Source organism: Phyllostomus discolor, chromosome 12 (genome assembly GCF_004126475.2).
Source record: "Phyllostomus discolor isolate MPI-MPIP mPhyDis1 chromosome 12, mPhyDis1.pri.v3, whole genome shotgun sequence".
NCBI lineage: Eukaryota > Metazoa > Chordata > Mammalia > Chiroptera > Phyllostomidae > Phyllostomus > Phyllostomus discolor.
This window is the reverse complement of record NC_040914.2, coordinates 28325817-28345309: the sequence shown is the minus strand read 5'-3', so window position 1 is coordinate 28345309 and position 19493 is coordinate 28325817. Positions and strand designations below refer to the sequence as shown.

At 47.1% G+C, this 19493-nt stretch overlaps 3 protein-coding genes and 1 long non-coding RNA gene across 4 annotated transcripts in view; 1 reads left to right on the top strand and 3 right to left on the bottom strand.

Moving 5' to 3' along the window:
* Positions 1 to 1657, bottom strand: part of LOC118497792 (zinc finger protein OZF-like) — a 169689-nt gene extending 168032 nt beyond the window's left edge. Inside the window, exon 1 of the mRNA XM_036013460.1 lies at positions 1610 to 1657. The gene's annotated coding sequence lies outside the window, so the exon portion shown is untranslated. The remainder of the gene's footprint in view (positions 1 to 1609) is intronic.
* The window catches only part of LOC118497790 (zinc finger protein OZF-like), a 139314-nt gene extending 137654 nt beyond the window's left edge, over positions 1 to 1660 (bottom strand). The window contains exon 1 of the mRNA XM_036013451.1: positions 1610 to 1660. The gene's annotated coding sequence lies outside the window, so the exon portion shown is untranslated. The remainder of the gene's footprint in view (positions 1 to 1609) is intronic.
* The window catches only part of LOC114510883 (zinc finger protein 420-like), a 297564-nt gene extending 295893 nt beyond the window's left edge, over positions 1 to 1671 (bottom strand). The window contains exon 1 of the mRNA XM_036013538.1: positions 1610 to 1671. Coding sequence (XP_035869431.1) covers positions 1610 to 1642 — 33 coding nt within the window. The 5' untranslated portion in view covers positions 1643 to 1671. The remainder of the gene's footprint in view (positions 1 to 1609) is intronic.
* Positions 1672 to 13567: 11896 nt separating this feature from the next.
* On the top strand, positions 13568 to 14789 carry LOC118497814. Its single transcript, XR_004900340.1, has 2 exons — positions 13568 to 13738; positions 14372 to 14789. It is a non-coding gene; the product is annotated as an uncharacterized LOC118497814 (long non-coding RNA).
* Positions 14790 to 19493: the final 4704 nt, after the last annotated feature.

Genomic DNA, 19493 nt, shown 5'->3' with positions numbered 1-19493 from the left:
ATTCACAAGAATGAGTCACTTAGGCCTCTCCAGTCAAACCATAAATACTTAAGCCTATCAATTAAAGCTAACCTCTTAACACTGGAGTTTCCCTGTTAGTTTCTATAGGGTAAGTTTACAAACTAAAACAACATAATACACAAAAGCCATACAATTCTGGAGGAGTGGCAGCCTTCTACCCCAGAGCCTGTTCCCTCTAGAATACCCAAAGAATAACGCTGCCGCCCTCAGCCAGGTCAGCCCAATCCTAGGCTGTGCCCAGCGTTCCTTCTCACTGAAATACTGTCGGTTGGGAAGATCCTTCAGCTGCAGGATGCTCATCCTGGCATCCTCGAGGAAGAAAAGCCTGAGCACCAGCCTGAGCTGGACAGAGAACCCACTCAGGAGCCAGAGAGCTCTCTTTTTCTTCCCAGGATCTCTGGAGGCATTCAGCTTCTCAGCCAATCCCTTCCCAAACTGCTTAAAATTCCCTGGACAAGTGCTGCCTAAGGCCCCTCCCTACTGCTCTCCAGTGATCTGAGCAGATTTCTTTGTTTCAAGGTTCCGCCCCTGGCCTGGTTCACGTGGGAGGCAACTGATTGTTGTTACTCACAAGGATCCCTCTGTCCCTCTCTGTAAAGTCAATAACCATATGTTCACATGAGGTATTTTTTTTTTAAGGGGGAATATATTGCAAGTGCTTTTGCACACCAAAAAATAAAATGCCAGCTTAAAGGCAAAATAATCTTGAAAATGTAAGCTTTCTATTTGTCATAGTGTCCTGCCACTCTTATGCTTTTTTATGCTACCATGTAATAAGTTTCACTGAAGTTGTATTACTTCAAAAAGATAAAATAAAAACACAAATGAAAGTGCACACTAGATACTGTTGTCGATTGTTTATTTTTTCATTTAATGCTGTATCTCAGACCCCTGCCAACACTGGTATCTGCAGCTCTTCCTCACCATTTCTTACCCAGAAGGATCAAATGTATGTAGCCAACCTAAGGACAAATCCTAGGGTGATGCCAATGTTTCCACATTTCCAACATGGTTCCCCTGAGCCCTGGTTGAGAGGACACTGTCCTGTCTGCTGATATCTATACGGCTATCCTCTCTTTGCTGACTGAGTCTGTGCCTCAAAGTCCCCTTCTGAGAGAAGGCCGCCCGACTGCCAGAGCTGAAACAGCCCCTCCCTTCACTTTCTACCTCATCGTCATTGATCTCACTCAGACATAGTCAGCAGGGGCTCCGTGACACAAGGGGTTACGGTCCCTCACAGCTGGACTCTTGGTGCCTGGCCCAGAGTTAGGCACTCAAATACTTGTTGAGTGACTCGTTGTCACCTGAAGACTTTCATCTCTTTAGATTCCTGCTTATCAGAGGAATCTGATAAGGTCTTCGTATATCAGGTATTGGCTTTTTTTTTCTGTTTTTTTTTAAGAGATAACAAGTGGTTTTTTAAAGATTTTATTTGTTTATTTTTAGAGAGAGGGAAGGAGGGACAGAGAGATGGAGAGAAACATCAATGTGCAAGAGATACATGATTGATCTGTCCATCTTTCCTATTCCTGAGTCATCCTGATGTGCCAGGCAGGTGATGAATAACACAGTGAAGCTGCCCCCTTACCCAGCGAGACCAGGTTCCAGTAGGTCTCCACATCACGTCCCTGTACAGGTCCTTCTGTGCAGGCTTCATTCAGCTGCTGCCACTCTTCCTGGGTGAAGTCCAGGATCACATCCCTGAAAGCCACTGACCCCTATAAGAGGAAGTGCACACCATTCACTGCAGGGCCCTTTTTACAGAGGCCAGGAGATGCAGGCCATAAGGGCTGAAAGGATCGGGAAGGCACACAAGGTGCACCTGATGTGGTGTCTACAAGGTGCAGAGCTCTGAAGAGCCTGACCCCTCAGTATCCTTGGTGCCTAGTACACTGGATGGTCCTCAGATGGGCAAATAAACTAGGGGCTGGTTCCTAGGAAGACAAGCAATGTAATTAAACAAAGAGCAAAGTACCTGAAGGAACACTTCTCCAAAGAGGATATACATATGGCCCATAGACTGATAAAAAATACTCAACATCAGTACTCATGAGAGAGCTGGAAATTAAAACCAAAATGAGATGTCACCTCTCATGGTTCAGACAGAAACCCCCGTAATGGAACTGCAATCTGGTCATTACCATTTTGACAGGTGCCTGAGCAACAGCAGCTCCTGGGGATGTCCAGGAAGCTGAAAGGTGCAGTCTGTGGTTGGGTCCATGGGAGTCATTTGATGTGAGGGCAGGTGGGTCAAGTCCTGAGGCTTAAATGGCAGACGAAGCACTGAGGTTGTAGACACCATGAACCTGTGCATGAAATGAACATGGCTGAGCATGTGGTAGGTGACAAGATGACATGATGACAACAATGTCATCACCATGAAACCTGTCACTCACTAGGTGGTTCATGTGAGCCAGGTTTTAGTCTAAGTCATGTTACCAGTTCAGTTTTGTGTTGAGCTCCTGCGTTGAAGTGCTAACCCCCAGCACCTCAGGATGGGACCTGATTTGGAAACAGGGTCAACACAGAAAGAGATAGGATGAGGTCACACTGGAGACTGGTGGCCCATAAAAGAGCAGGACTGATGTCCTTATAAACAGGAGAAAACTGGGTGAAGGGGCACACACACAATAACACGCCACGTGAGGGTGGGAGTTACAGTGCCACAAGCCACAGTAGCTGCAGAAGCTGGGAGAGATGCTGGGAAGACCCTTCCTTGAAGCTTCCAGAGAGGGCATCGCCCTGCCAATACTTTCGTCTCCAACTTCCAGGCCCCAGAACTTGAGAAAATAGATTTCCATTGTTCAAGCCTCTGTGTCTCTGGTGCTTTGTTACAGCAAGTCTGAGGCCAGAGCAGAGTTACATTATCTGTCCGGCACCATGAACCATGGCTCACCCTCCCTGAGAGGAGGCCTCACCTGCGGGCCAGTCCCTCTGTGCTCCTAGTGCCCACCAGGAACTCTGGGCTCACCTTGGCCTCCTCTGTCTTGCAGCCACCACTATGTGATGAGGGAACAGTACAGGGGTGGTCAGTGGTGAAAAGTTTGGGCTCAAGAGCCTGCAATGGAATCCTGGCTCTGCCCCCGCCCTCTTGGCTGTGTTTCCACGGACAACTGTCTTAACCTTTCTGAGCCTGTTTGCACAATGGACCTCCTAGTAACAATTTCCCCCTTTCTATCTGTTATGAGGTCATGCGTGTGTGATTCCACAGTGTGGTGTGGCTATGGGAAATCTCAGAAATGACAACTACTACTCTTATCGTTTGATTAATTGGACATTTCATATATATTTTCTATACTGAATATATGCTTACTGATTTGAGTATATGCTTACTGAAAATAAGGGAGAGAATGAAACATCAGTGTGAGAGAAACATCAATCAACTGCTTCCCGAACATGCCCTGACCTGGGGATCGAACCCTCAACCTTTTGGTGGACAGGACAGCGCTCCAATCACCTGCTCCACACAGCCAGGGCAATACTTTCTTTTTAAAAAAAAAATACTTTAGGACCTGGGGCTCGACACTGCAGGTCCCTGGATTCACCAGACGCCCCCCCTCTACCGACTCACATTGGGCATTAAAAGGAAGACCTGGCTTCTGCTGTGCCCAGCACGGAAGTTCTCCCACCCCAGGGCGCGGGAATGGGAGGGAGGGCTCCTGAAAACGCCCCGTGCTGGGCCCCTCCCCCAACATAGACTTCCCCACCCCCACCCTGAGTTTCCTCCTCGGCCCTGCTGGGGTGGGGCTGAACATTGTGCATTTCTAACAAGTCCCTGGGGTGAGGCTAATGATGCTGTCATTTCGCTATATCAGGACCTTTCCTGATATTTCTATGGCATCAAGTGACAAAGATTGCCCTTATTTATTCTTGAGGCTAATGATTCCTGGTGTCGATTTTTAAAAAAAGGAAGAGGAGGAGAGGGAGGAGAAGCTCGAAGCTGCGGGGGTGGAGGGGGGGGGTTGGTTGGGGCGGGTACTATTTATTGTTTCACAAAACTGCTCTGCTGCAGAAGCAGCAGGTCCAGACCATCTAAAATAAAATGCAACGTCACCACCTAAAACAAAACAAAACAAAACAAAATGAAACACATACTTTAGCCCTGGCTGGTGTGCCTCAGTGGATTGAATGCTGGCCTGCACACCCAAAGGGTCACCAGTTTAATTTCCAGTCAGGGCAAATGCCTGGGGTTCAAGGCTGGTCCCCATTTGGGGGCAACCAATTGATGTCCCTCTTGCTCATGGATGTTTCTTCTCTTCCTCTCTTTCTCCTTCCCTTCCCCTCACTCGAAAACATAAATACAAAAAAATTGAACCCCTAAATCCCAGTAACACAAAATGACAACTGTCAGGAAATCCTAATGAATGTTGGTGAAGGAGGAAACCAAGGCAACCATCACAGATAAGGTAACAGTGGAGACATCATGGTGCAGCTGCGTTGGAAAACAATTGTTCCTTCAATGGTTAAACATATTATTAATGAAAGACCCATTAATTTCTGCTCCTACACCCAAGAGAAATGAGAAGCTCAGACAAAAAACTGTACATGAATGTTCACAGTAGCATTACTAATAACAATCAAAAAGTGCAAACAGCCCAAATGTACATCACCTGATAAATATGAATACACAGGGTCTACCTGTATGGTGAAATAGTATACAGCCATGAAAAAGGACATCTGCTACAACATAGAGGAACATCGAAAACATGATGATCAGGGAAACTAGCCAGATACAAAAACCACATGTTGTGTGATTCCACTGATAATAAATGTCTAGCCCTGACTGGGTGGCTCAGCTGATTGGAACATTGTCTATACAACCAAAGGTTGAGGAAGTGGTCCCCAAATGGGGCTCAAATGAGAGGCTCCAGCCCATCGATGTTTCTCTCCCGCTTGCTCCCTCCATTCCCTTATCTCTAAAAATAAATTCTTAAAAAAAATAAAAACCTTCAAGAATTCTAAGACTCTGAGGACCAACAAAGTATTATATATATAATTTGCCCTCCTGCCCAAATGGTGAATAAACATTTTCTACAAAACAAGCCTCACTAATACCATAAATGATGCTACTCAGGAAGACATCACATGACATCAGTTTTCACCTGCCACAAGGATAGTTTATGGCACCTGTTTTTTATATGCAATGAGCAGAATCAGCACCTATATTAAATACTGGCAGCCCCTGATGCACACTGGAGGGAGAATAAACTGTCTCAACCAATAACTCTGAAGACTTATGAAAGTCCTTAAAAATACCCACCCCAAAGTTCCTCTGCAAGGAACTGCCAAAGAAGAAATCATAAAAAGCCCTGACTGGTGTGGCTCAGTGGACTGAGTGCCAGGCTGTGAACCACTAGGTCTCCTGTTTGATTCCAGTCAGGGCACATGTCTGGGCTGCGACCGGACCCTCAGTCAGGAGTGTGGAAGAGGCAACCCATCGATGTTTGTCTCCCACAATCATGTTTCTCTCCCTCTGTTTCTCCCTCCCCTCCCCCTCTCTAAAATATATATATAAAATCTTTACACAGTTGGTCCACCTTACATAATTTTAAACAAAGAAAAAGAAGAAAAACCATACAAAATGCAGGAGATTTATGCCCAGCCCTGACAGGGTGGCAGAGTTGGTTGGAGTGTTGTCCCATATACCAAAAGGATGCGAGTTTGATCCAAGGTTGGGGTGCGTGTGGGAGGCAGCTGATCGGTGTTTCTCACATGTGTTTTTTTCTCTCTTCCTCTCTCCCTAAAAACTCAATGAACATATCCTCTGGTGATCATTAAAAAAAGAGCTATACCCTTAGACTTTATATATATATATATATGATTTATAATTATTTACATAATACAAATGTATATATAAATATATATTTATACTATAAAATATATATTAATCTGGGAGAGAGAAGCACATGTGGTTCCACTTATTGATGAATTCATTGGTTGCTTCTAGAACATGCACTGACCAGGGATCAAACCCACGACCTTGGCATATTAACATAATCCTCTAACCAGCTGAGCTACATCTGTATGTTTTTTATTGTAAAGTATTTCTTCCATAGAAGGAAATTTAGAGAAAAATACCACAAATAGCCATGCAGTAAAACATAAAACATTATGGCCACAGCCAGGGACATTCATGGGTCCCTCACCACAGGCGTCCTCCTCCCATCCCCCTCTAGTCCCCTGGGCATTCAGTGCTATCTCCCTCAATGTGAAGGTCCCTCCTCCAGCACACCCAGCCTGGGCATCTACCACACTTCATCAAATGTGTTTAGGCCCCCACTGCCCAGGTGCCCACTGATACCTCCTGTGAGCCCCTAGTGAAGAACGGGTCACTCCTGGGTTACCCTGTCCCCAGCAGTAGAAAAACACCAGTGTCAGGACAGTACTCTCCCAACTCAGGGTGGACACAATCCCAGGAGAATGGGCCAGGGGCCAGGGTCTGTTGGGAACCGCCCTGCAGCTATAACCCCCCAAGGCTAAGGCTGATTAAAAGACCTTGGGACCATAAGCCACTTAGGAGACAAAGCTTATTTTCCTGACAAGGGCACCACCTCTGCTGCCTTTTATTTCAGCCTCCTTGGCCCTGGGCTGATGAATGGTTAGCCAATGTCAGTTTAGATTCCTCAAGGGAGGGATGACCTAAGACAGGCATGGTCACGAAGTGGTCCTCAGAGAAGAACTTGGGGGGCTATAGAAAAAGGGGGTGATGGACCCTCACCCTGTGGTTTTGACATAGCTTGAGTCCACATTCTGTCTGCAAGAAGTCTCTTAATCTCTTGGCTGCCTTCTTCCCCCATCTGACTTAAGCCTCAAACAATGCTGGGCAGGAACAGGCGGTTCCCTGGGGAGATTAGGCCTAAGAAAGAATGCATAAAATCCTGTGAAACCTGCTTTGCTGAGAATGCCCTCAATTTTCTGATAAAGGGTCCAAGCATGAAATGAATTTCTTTCCCAAAGTTTTATGGTCCTTTAGCTAACTGACCCTGACTCAGAATATGTTAGGTGGGAGTCATTCAAGAAACCCAACAGACGCAGCGAGCTAAGGAGCAGGGTTTATTAGCAGGAATAAGAGGGAAATGTGGAGCCAACCCAGGGAGGCTAGGACTCACTTGGTTGTTGTTAGGGCAGGGTTTTTAAGCACAAAAACCCGCGAAGGGTAACTGGTTGTGGTGTCAGAATCTGATTGGCCAGAGCTGGTTGCTGGGTGCCGTTTCTGCTGACCATTGTTCTTGATACATCTTGTCAGGCTCAAGTTAAAGCTGCACCCTGTTATGCCGGATCAGCAGACCCCAGACCCCAATCTTAGCCGGGCATCTGTTTGCCCTGGGTGGGGTTGGCAGGCAGTTTCCTGGGCAGGCATTATCCCAGGCTACAGTTTTCCTGTTTGGTGATTTTCCATTCCTCCTAGGCCTACCTAGGTCTGTCAGAATAAGCCCTCATACTTCTTTGAATGTTATGTACTGTTTGATCCTTACAGCCTGACAATGATGAATGAGGACCTTCCTTGAAGTCATGCTCCCAGAGAGCAATAAAAGCCTGTCCAGGCAAGGGTTGGGGTGCTCTCTCACTCAGACAGTGGCCATGCTGTCCCTTTCTCCATAGGACTTCTGCAGTCCATGTGATTTTGTTTGTCACACCCATAACACCACGGACACCGCTAGCTGGAGTCCGCATTGGGGGTCCTAAGGGAGTTTATGGGGAAGAGGGTCATCCCTGCCCAGAAGCTTGATCCTTAGGAAGCAGGTGTGAGAGGGTGACATGACTCATCAGGGCCTTCGTGGTCAGCAACTGGGTGGTCATCCTTCCAGTGCCCATGGTGACCCGAGGATGGGCAGGGTGTGTGCAGGGGGAGAAGAGAAAGGCACCCTGAGAGAGCAGGTAGAGGCCCAACCCACGACACAGACAGGTCAGAGACACACTACTAGAAGACAGGCAGACAGGGACACGCACACCTGTTAAGAGTGAACACATGTCGCAGCTTATGGTATGTAAGGCACTCGACAAACGTTTATGTTTTAATCGTTCTGACACCTTACAAAGTGGGTGCTATTTCCACTCACCCCATTTCAAAGATGAGGAACCTGAGGCCCAAAGACATAAGCCACTCATTATCAAGCACACTAACCCAGAGTTACAGTCATATGAAGGTGGGTCATACCGATAGACAAGAGTCTAGCTCAGCCTGCCTCTAATATTAGAACAAAACTCTAGAAGCTTATCCAGAAACCTGGAGTCTCCTTAAATAAAATATTAGCCACAGCCAATACATTCTTCTACAACCCAGATTGGGAGAGAGAGGCCAGGGCTCAGGAGAAGGGCATTCTTAGCAAAGCAGTTTTCACAGGATTTTGTGCATTCTTTCTTAGGTCTGATCCCCGCCCTGCCCCGGGGAACCGCCTGTTCCTGCCCAGCATTGTCTAAAGAGAAGGAAAAAGGAAGGAGGCCAAACATGCCCAGATTCTAGCGGCCCTTGAAGGACAGTCACATCCCACGAGCCCTGTCAGGCCCACTACCAAGGAGACTAAGTGTTTTATATGTTGAGAAACAGGGACCGGGCCAAGTAATGTACAAACTTGACAAGTCACCTCAGGCAGTAAGTGCACAGGCACTGTGTCCTGTGGGCCAAAGGGCCCCTGGGCCTGAGGCTGAGACTACCTTGCAAATAGTAACTCTACCGAAGCTCCTGTGCCAGATGATCCTACCTGAAGAAGTCACCACTACTGGACCAGAGCCTAGGGAATGTGTGGATGTGGCAGATAGGACGGCAATTTTCTTATTGAGTACTAGAGCCACCTACTCTGTCCTTACTTCCATCTCCAGACCCCTCTCCTCACAATCCTGCAGAAAAGCCTGCAACTAGGACTTTCTCTTTACTTTTACAAATATTGTATTTATTTATATTTAGAGAGAGTCGGGAGGAAGAGAAAGGGAGAGAAACATCAGCGTCCAAGAGAATCCACCGGTGGCCTCTCCCATGCCCTCACGTGGGGATCTGGCCTGTAACCCTGAGGGTCACACCAGCACCCCTTTGGTCTATGGGCTGTGGCTCATTCCACTGAGCCAAACCAGACAGGACCTCTTTACACTTAAATAGACAGACTCACAGAGACGTAAGACACAACTAACCTGGGCTGACGTCCCTCAGGGGTTTAGGGACAGCCCTCATTTACTGAGGCAAGCATCAGCAGAGGACTTAAGGGGCCTGAGGGGATAGCCTGTAATCAGATATGTAAATGACATACTTACCTATTCCCCCCACAGAGGACCTGGGCTATAAACATGTAATACACTAAATTCTCTTTCACCATTAATTTAGAAAAAATACAAAAGGCATTACAAAATATAGAAACAAACTTAAGTCCAACACATGCAAATCAAACCAGGAGCCATAGTCTATTTAAAAAACCTAGAAGAACCACTATTCTATGTCTCAACTATGACCCAGATGAAAGGGTCCACTTCAGGTCCTACCTGACACCCCAACTACAGCAAAGCTCACAGGAATAGCCCCTAGGTCCACCTATCTCACGTTAAACCTGTGTCTTGTAAGTCCCCACAGGAACCACAGCCTGAGACATATGCTTATGAGGCCATTGAGAACCTCAAAGTCCTCTTCAAGAGACAAAAAACCTGTTCCAGATAAATAACACAACAACTAGGCCTTAATAGAATTGTCTTTCTCATATTTCTAACACTCTTTCCACCAGCCTGTCAATATGCTCAGGCTCCTCCCCCTGAAAGGAATTCTTCTGTCCCTATTGGATTTAACCCTTGTCAGATAGTCCCATGTTGGGAACTGCCCTGCTTGGTATCAGAAGCTGTAACCCCTGCCAAGGCTAAGGCTGAGAGAGTGACCTTGGACTGTAAGCCAGCAAGGAGACAAAAGCTTATCTTCCTGGCAAGAGTGCTGCTTCTGCTCCTTCATTCATAACTGAACCCCAAAGCTTGGTCAGTTAGCCAATGACGGGTAAGATTCCCCAAGGGGGGAATGATCTAAGACAGGCACAATCACGTGGGAGGCCCCCAAGAAAGGACTTTGGGGGCTACAGCAAAAGGGGGTGATGGACCCTCACTCCTTGGCTTTGACATAGCCTGAGTCCTGATCGTCTGGGAGAAAATCTCCTTATCTCTTGGTTGCCTTAGTTCCCTTGCTCCACCTTAGCCTGAAACAATGACAGGGTGGTGCCACCCTGTGCTAGAAAGGGCGGATTCCCCGGGTGATAAGTCCTAAGAAAGAACATGTAAATTCCTGTGAAACCTGCTTTGTTTAGAATGCTCTAGTTGAATGAGAAGGGTCCAAGGAGGAAGTTAGTTTGTTCCTTAAAGTCTTACAGCTCTTTGACCCTGACTCAAAATAGGCCCTCAGACTTCCTTGTTGTCTATTGTTTGATCCTTACTTCCTAGCAATGAGTAATGAGCTTTTACCTGAATTCTTATTCAAACGAAACCAATAAAAAGCCTCTCCGGAGGGGGAACGGTGCCCTCTCCCCACCAGGGAGGGAGGCCAAGCGGTGTGCTCCCCACAGGAGGAGTGGCCCTGCTGTTCCTATTTCCCCACAGGACCTGGTTGTCTCTGTATATGCTTTTCTTGTGTACTGACGAACATTCACAGCCAAGATGGATACTGCAGGCCGCTATCCTCCACAGTCCCAGGTCTTCCGCTCCACTAACCCCTTTGTCAAATGTATTGGCTCCAGGACACAACAATTATTATCAACACCTGGGACCTGAGGCTTTGGACATATATTCAGAACTGATATACAGGCACTGCCCTCCACCTCTTCTGCTGGTAAGACCGCAGGGTGAACTGCTTCCTGCACATGGTGCAAGAGAACGGCTTCTCCCCAATGTGGGTTTGTTGCTGCTCCTTCAGGGATGAGCTACAGCTGAAAGCCTTGCCACAGTCCCCACACTCATAGGGCTTTTCTGCGTGGGGTTTGGAGGGGAGACTGAGGCTTGGAGTACCAGAGTGTTTCCCACACTTGGTGAACAGGTACATCCCTGCTCCTGTGGGTCCTTCCGATTTTGGTGGGGCTGTCATGGGGCTTTGGTGGACGAATGCCTCAAATTCACAACATTCAGGGGCTAATGCTTGGTACATGTCCAAATACCCTAGACAGGCCCCTGGGCTTCCCTGTCGCCATCCCACCGAGCCACCCTGTGTCCTCACTCCTTCACAGGTGCAGCCTCAGGCACCATTCCTTGCAGGTCCTTCTGCAACCATTGCAACAGCAGGTCTTCCCAATCGTCTTCTTGTAGGTTCAGTTCTCCCACAGCAGGTCTAGTCTCCACATCGGAGGGGAGTGAGAAAGATGACAATACACATGTAGTTAACCACGCTGGGAGGGAGGATTTTCCCAACACACAGTAAGGCACAGCCTGAGAGCAGGGGACAGCCTGTCGTGGGGACAGAGGGAGAAGGGAAGCAGTGAGCTGAGACAGTGAAGTTGAGGGACGTGAGTGAAGAGCAAAAAGATCCCCTTGGGAGTGGGTTAAAAGGTGGCTGGCAGAGCACAGAGCTGGGAGGAAAGACCCTGAAGAGAAAGAGGAAGAAGAAGGCTTGGAGGAGCAGATCCAAGGGTCTCACAAACCCAGTGAGGGTTCACTCCACCCAGCTCCTCATTTCCAGGCCCAGTTCTGCACGCCCCCAGACAGCTGGGCTTCTCAAACCATCGCCTTTTATTACACAATAAAGTAAGAGCTGACTCTCATGGTTGTCCTCTGTCTCCCCACTGACCAGCCAAGCTCCCTGCTTCCTATGCTGCCCAGGAGCAGCCTGGCTATGGCTGCTGGCTCCTCACCCTCCTCTTTGAATGCTCGTACCTCCCTGCTGACCACGGCCACTCCAAACCCCTCCTGTGTGTGTCCCATGGGATCCTCAATTTCTGTTTCTAGTCTGGGGGGCTGTTTGGAGTTCCGGACTCTGCACACGGACCTCACGGTTTATCCAAATATTTGAATACTGTGAGATCTTACAAAAAATCTCATGAAGATATGAAGATCCAGCCACACAGAGCCCTCCTTCCTTGGATGTAACAAAAAAAGTGAGAGTAGTAAGTAGCTGTCCCCCTTACCCCACTTAAGTTCCCACAGGCCTCACAACCCCTGAGTTTGAGACCCCTCCCCTGAGTCACAGGAGCCTGGATTTCAGTCTCTTCTCTATGCTGACCCCTCCTAAATGGATGCCCCTCCCAGACCTCCTCTCTGAGTTCTGCTGAGGAATAATCCAAGGCGTACTGGGCACCCTGCTTGGGAATAGCAAACCTAACACACTGGATGTGAGTAATAAAGAGAGAAAAGCTCATCAAACAGACAAAGCAAGGCAAGATACACAATGACCGATACTGTACGAATCCATTCTTACGAGGCAACTAGAACCATCAAATTGATAGAGAGAGTAGGACATGGGTGACAGGATTTGGGGAGGGGGATGGGAAACTGCTGTTTAAAGGGGACAGATTGTCAGTTGGGGGCAATTGAAAAAGTTCTAGAGATGGACAGTGGTGAAGGCTGAAAAACAATGTGAATGTACTTTATGCCACTCAACTGTACACCTAAAAATAGTTAAATGGTCCATTTTATGTTATTTATATTTTATGACCATTAAGGAAATAAAATCTTTTGAAATAAAAAAAAAATAGCCCAGACCTTCAGGGAATGGCAGCTGGAGATTTAATTCAGCTGCCAATGTCCAGTGATTTAATCGATTATGACTATGTAATGAAGCGTCCATAAAAACCCTGGAGGACAGGGTTTGGAGAGCTTCTGAGTTTGCTAATGTGTGGAGATCCGCTGAGGGGACTCCCTTGGAGAGGGCTCCCTATACATATCTTCCATCTGGCTGTTCCTTTTACTAGTAAATTAGTTAGCCCTGAGTTCTGTGAGTTGTTCTATCAAATTAATCAAACCCAAGAAGAAGACTGTTAAAACTTAATTGATAGCCAGTCAGTCAGAAAAATAGGTATTCAATAAATGTTTGCTGAATGAATGAATGAATGAAACTAAGTACCAGAGACTCACATTTTCTGATTCAAAGTGTGGAGCCCATAACACACCTGGACCTTCTCCCTTTATGGAAAAAAGGCCCAAATAAATCCAAGTATTTATGGGGACTTTCTGCCATCAGGCAACTCAGGGATCCTGCTGCTTCTACCTTGTAGCTCCACTGTTTCACTTCTGGGTCCCCATGTTTGCTGCTGACTGGCAAAGGAAGCATGGAAATTTACATACTGGCTCCTGCCTAACTACAAATGGATGTTCCAGGAGAAGAGAAAGACAAGATGTCAGTAAGCACTTGTAGTCACTCCCATAAGCTGCCATAGAGTAGGTGCTTAATAAAACACAACTATTACAATTTGTTACAAAAAAAAATATTAAGTAGTCATCCTGGAATTACCCCTTCCTTCCCACCACCCAGACTGTTAGCAAAAGCTACTGCACAGGAGAACAGCTTGAACTGGACCAGACTGACACACCACTGATGCGGATCCTGACTCCTGGGTCTGAGGCAGTGTGGATGAGATACAAGACAAATTCACAGGGAGGAAAACAGGCAGTGTAGCTTCTCTCTCCAGAGGGGAACGCCCCAACTCTTGCCTTGACAAGATTTTATTGGATTCAATTTGCACAGGAATAAAGCTCATCAATCATTGTCAGGCAGAAATGATTAAACAATAGATAACATTCAAAGAATTCTGAGGGTTTATTCTGAGTCAGAGTTAGATAGTTAAAGAGCCATGAAACTTTGTGGAACAAACTCACTTCCTGCTTTCACCCTTATCATTTAAATTGAGGGTATTAGCAAAGTAGCTTTCATAGGATTTTATGCATTCTTTCTTAGGCCTGATCACCCTAGGGAACCCACCCTTTCCAGCACAGGGCTGCACCCACCTCCAGCATTGTTTCAGGCTTAAGGCATTGTTTCAGGCTTAAGGCATTGTTTCAGGATTAAGTCAGGCAGGGGAAGTAAGGCAGCCAAGAGATTAGCAGACTTCTTGCAGACAAAATGAGGACTCAGGCTTTGTCAAAGCCGAGGGGTGAGGGCCTATCACCCCCTTTTTCTATAGCCCCCAAGTCTTTCCCTTGGGTCCCCGTGACCATGGGTGTCTTAGGTTATGGGGGCTCTGTCCACAGGGCCTCCCCGGCCGCCACAGATGAGAATAAGTCTACCAAGACATGATCTGCTTGGGGAGGAAAGGTGGCCGATCTCTCAAAGGAGAAGGGCCAAGAGCCTTTTCCTCAGTGCACTTTTATTAGGTTCATTTTGCACAGGAATACAGGTAAAGCTCATTAATCATTGTCAGGCAGTAAGGATCAAACAATAGATAACATACAAAGAACTCTGAGTCAGGTCTATTAGCTAAAGTGCTATAAAACTTTGGAAAACAAACTCATTTCCTCCTCAGACCCTTATCATTTAATTAAGAACATTCTTAGCAAAGCAGTTTTCACAGGACTTTATATATTCTTTATCAGGCCCAATTACCCGGGGAGCCCACCCCTTCCAGCACAGGGCTATACTGCCCTCTGTCATTGTTTCAGGCTTAAGTCAGGCAGGGGAAGTAACGCAGCCAAGAGATTAGGAGACTACTCCCAGGCAGAAGGAGGACTCAGGCTTTGTCAAAGCTGAGGGGCGAGGACCCATCACCCCCTTTTGCTGTATCCCCCCAAGTCCTTCCCTGAGGGCCTCCACATGATCATGCCTGCACTGGGTCATTCCCCCCTTAGGAAATCTTACCTATCATTGGCTAACTGATCAAGCATTGGGGGTCAGGCCGGGTGGAGAAAAAGGAGCAGAAGCGGCGCCCCTACCAGGTAGATAAGCTTTGCCTCCTTAGAGGATTATGGTCCCAAAGTTGCTCACTCAGTCTTAGCCATTGGGGGGGGGGGGGGGGGGGGGCGGGGCGGTGGTTACAGCTCCTGAAGCTAGGCAGGGCAGTTCTCAATATACCACCACTACCACTGATGCAGCAGCCTCCCCCACTCTGTACAGCCCACTGTCCACTCTGTGGGAAGAGGAGCTCAGGAGTCAGACCAAACCCTCCAGCACCTTCCTAGTACCCTGGGGATCAGGGGTAATACCTTCCCACCTTCCTGACTCTTCTGTGCCATCCAGCCCTACTAGTCCTGTGGTTTCCCTTTGATTTCCTTGTCCATGCCCAGTGCTTCCTGCCTCAGGGCCTTTGTACCTTCCGTCCCCTCTGCCTTCCCATGGGAGTCCATCCTTGAGCTTCATTGAGCCTTTGTCCCCCACAGGGAGGCCTTCTCTGTCCACCCTATGGTGGAAGGAAGATCCCACCAGCTGTTCTCCCGTCTAAGTTATCATGAGACGTCCTTAGAGTGCTCTTCCCCGTTCTGTGCACTGCCAGCTCCCACAGTGGGAGGTGAGCTCCATGAAGGCAAGGGCCCCATCAGTGCCCAGCTCCCTCACAGTGTCCAGCACATGGTAGGCACCTGATAAACCTTTACTGAGGTTTGATTATGCGCTAGCCTGGTATAAAGCAGCCCTTACCACATATGAGTAAGTACTGTTAAGATTACGCCAATTATCTCTCCACACCATGCCCCTCTCCTTTCTTGGAGAGTAAATAAAAACTTTATTCTAAAAAAAAAAAAGACAAAAAAAACCCCTGATTACACCAATTTTATAGACAGGGAAACCAAAGCTTTGAGAATGGAGCCACACCCTCAAGGTCACACAGCACCTTCTATCACGCAGTTGTATCCCTGAGTAACTATCTGGCCTCATGTCACTGTCTCATCCCAGGGTAAAAGATTTGAAGAAGTACGTAAGGTAGAGTGATCCTCGTTTCGTGACCCTGAGGTGTGGGGGTGATGCTGGGTGTCAGAGCAGGTGGCAGCCTAGAACATGGAGGCTCAGGGTAACTTTCCAGACAGCAGAAGGAAGGAGGGCAACAGTGGGTGTGTTTGGGGCCCATGCATCTGAGATACACCGGGGACAGAACTGGCCTGTGGCTGCAGAAACTGGAGAGAAGAGTCTCGGTTGTGAACATGGTTGGAACCGCAATCCCCAAAGAAAGTAATTGATAAACTGGACTTCATCAAATTACAAACATCTGCTCATCAGCAAATGGTGCTCCAGCATCTGGGTGTGCACGTTCAAAACAGCAATGGTATGTGGTGATCGAAGGTGACGTGACTCTGGATGGCAGGCACACACTGTAACATACAGATCATTTATTGTAAAATGTGTGCTGGAAACCCATAGGCCTATTAGCCAATGTCACCAAAGCAAATTTAATTTAAAAACAGTGATGTTAGCCTCTTTTACATCATTCACAACAATTAACTCAAAATAACCTGAAGACCTAAATAAAGAGCTAAAATTCTAAAAGTCATGGTAAAAATAGGAGTAAATTCTCATGGCCTTTGGTTAGGTAATGCTCCCTCAGATATGACATGAGAAATACAGGGACATTCACAGCAGCAATGACACCGATCACTCATGAGGTGGTTCCTCTGTGCCAGGTTAGTCTAAGCCAGGTTTCCAGTTTGGTTTCACACTGAGTCCCTGTGTTGAAGTGCTAACCCCCAGCTCCTCAGGATGGTACCTGATTTGGAAACAGGGTCTTTGCAGGTGTATTGAATTAATATGAGGTCACCCTGGGGAAGGATGGCCTCTAAGGCCATAGGACATCAGTCCTTATAAAAAGGACAAATTTAGCCCTGGCTGGCGTAGCTCAGTGGATTGAGCGCGGCTGGGAACCAAAGTGTCCCAGGTTCGATTCCCAGCCAGGGTACATTCCTGGGTTGCAGGCCATAACCCCCAGCAACCGCGCATTAATTTCTCTCTCTCTCTCTCTCTCTCTCTCCCCGCTTCCCTCCCTAAAAGTAGGTGGATAAAATCTTAAAAAAAAAAAAAAAAAGACAAATTTGGCCACAGAGACACACACACAGGGACACTCCACTTGAGGACGGGAGGTATGGTGCCACAAGCCACAGGACCAGCAGAAGCTGTGAGACACTCAGAGAACAGACCCATCCTTGGTGCCTTCAGAGAGGGCACCACCCTATGGGTACTTTGGTCTCAGACTTCTGGACCCTAGAACTGTGGGAACCAGATTCTTGTTCAACCCTCTGCATCTGTGGTGCTTTGTTAGATCAGCCCTGCACTTGAGCAGAGTGCTGTATCTGTCATGCACCATGAACCACGGCTTACCCTCCCAAAAGGAGGCCTCACCTGTGGGCCAGTCCTTCTGTGCTCTGAGTGTCCACTAGGAACTCTGGGCTCACCTTGGTCTCCTCTGTCTTGCAGCTGCCACCACGTGATGAGGGAACAGTATGGGCTGGTCAGTGGTTAACAGTCTGGGCTCAGGAATCTGGGAGAAAATCCTGGTACTGCCCCATACTGTTGGCTATGTTTCCTTGGACAACTGTCTTAACCTTTCTGAGCCAGTTTGTACAACAGACCTCCTAGTAATGGCCCCCTCTGTAGCTGTTACAAGGTTAAATGAGGCCATATATATGTGACTCCACCATGTGGTATGGCTGCAGGAAGATCTTGGAAATAGCAACTATTTCTGCTATCATTAGATTATTTGGACATTTCATGTACATCTTATATATAGCTCTTATTATGAATACTATTTTGTTTATTATTTGAGCCTTTGCTTCATTCATCCTTTGAGAAAGCCCAGTTAATAATTTTTCTTTAAGCACTTTATTGAGGTATGTCTGGCATACATAAAGCTGTATGTATTTAAGGCAATATGGCGTGATTAGTTTGCAAGTAAGTACACATCTTTGGTTCGTGGGCTGGTGCTCAATCCACTGAGGCACACTAGCCAGGCCTAAGTAAGTACACGCCTTTGAAATCATCAACACTAACAAGGCCACAAACTCATCCACCACCTCCCAAAGTTTCCTCCTGTCCTCCTTTATTTTTGTAGTTATTTCGTATTAATTTTTAAAATATAACTTCTGCTGAAAGTCTTACCTAAGTCTTCCTTGCCTAATGCACTGACTCAATAAAATGTTTACCAGGTGGGCTACATGCGCCGAGCAAGGACACCGGCTCCTGCTACGACATAGATGAACACCAAAAATGTGAAGCTCAATGAGAGCAGCCAGACACAAAAAGCACGTGTTGTGTGATTCCATTTATAAGAAATGACCAGCTCTGGTCAAGTGGCTTAGTTAGTTCAAGCACTGTCTGTACCACCAAGGTTGTGGGTTCTGTCTCCGGTTGGGGGTGCATATGGGAGGCAACCAACTGATGTTTTGTTGGGAACCGCCCTGACTGGTATCAGAAGCTAAAACCCCCGCCTAGGCTAAGACTAAGGGAACGCCCTTTGAACCCTAAGCCAGCAAGGAGACAAAAGCTTATCTCCCTGGCAGGAGCGCTGCTTCATTCATAACTGAACCCCAAAGCTTGGTCGGTTAGCCGAAGATGGGTAAGATTCCCCAAGGGGGGAATGACCTAAGACAAGCATGATCACGTGGGAGGCCCCCCAAAAGAAGGACTTTGGGGGCTACAGCAAAAGGGGGTGATGGACCCTCGCTCCTCGGCTTTGACATAGCCTGAGTTCTCATCCTCTGGGAGAAAATCTCCTTATCTCTTGGTTGCCTTAGTTCCAGTGCTCCACCTAAGCCTGAAACAATGACAGGGTGGTGCAGCTCTGTGCTGAAAAGGGCAGATTCCCCAGGTGATCAGGCCTAAGAAAGAATATGTAAATTACTGTGAAACCTTCTTTGTTTAGAATGCTCTCAGTTGAATGAGAGGGGTCCAAGGAGGAAGTTAGTTTGTTCCTCAAAGTCTCACAGCTCTTTGACCCGACTCAAAATAGACCGGCAGAGTTCCTTGTTTTCTATAGTTCCTTACTTCCTCATAATGAGTACTGTACTTTACCTGAATTATTATGCAAAACGAGCCCAATAAAAGCAGGTATGGACGGTAAATAGGCGTGCTCCCCACTAGAGGGGGTGGCCATTCCATCCCTACTTCTTCACAGAAACTGGTCTGTTTCTGTTTCTGTGCATGTTTTTTCTCGCGTGTTTTCAGCGAGCCATCCTCAGTGTTCCGTGATCACTGCTAGCCGGTGACCCCCACGCATCAATGTTTCTCTCACATCAATGTTTCTCTATCTCCCTTCTCTCTCTAAAATGTGTAAACATATCCTCCGGTGAGGGTTAAAAAAAAAAAGAGAAGGAAAGGGAAGAAAAAAGAAAAGAAAAGTCCAGAATAGGCAAATCCAGTGGCAAAAGGTAAACAACCGGTTGCAAGGTGCAGGGAGTAGATGGGGAGGAATGAGGGCAGGACTGCAGTTCTATTCGTGGTAATAAAATATAGGGTGGGACAAAAGTAGGTCCCAGTTGTTCCTTTGGAAAATAACACAATAATTAATAAATAGTAATACAAAAATAAAGTCGGCATTTTGAGTACACCCAACTGATACATCTAATTTTGCCCCACCCTGTATTCTGAAATTGACTGTGGGTATGATGTACAACCA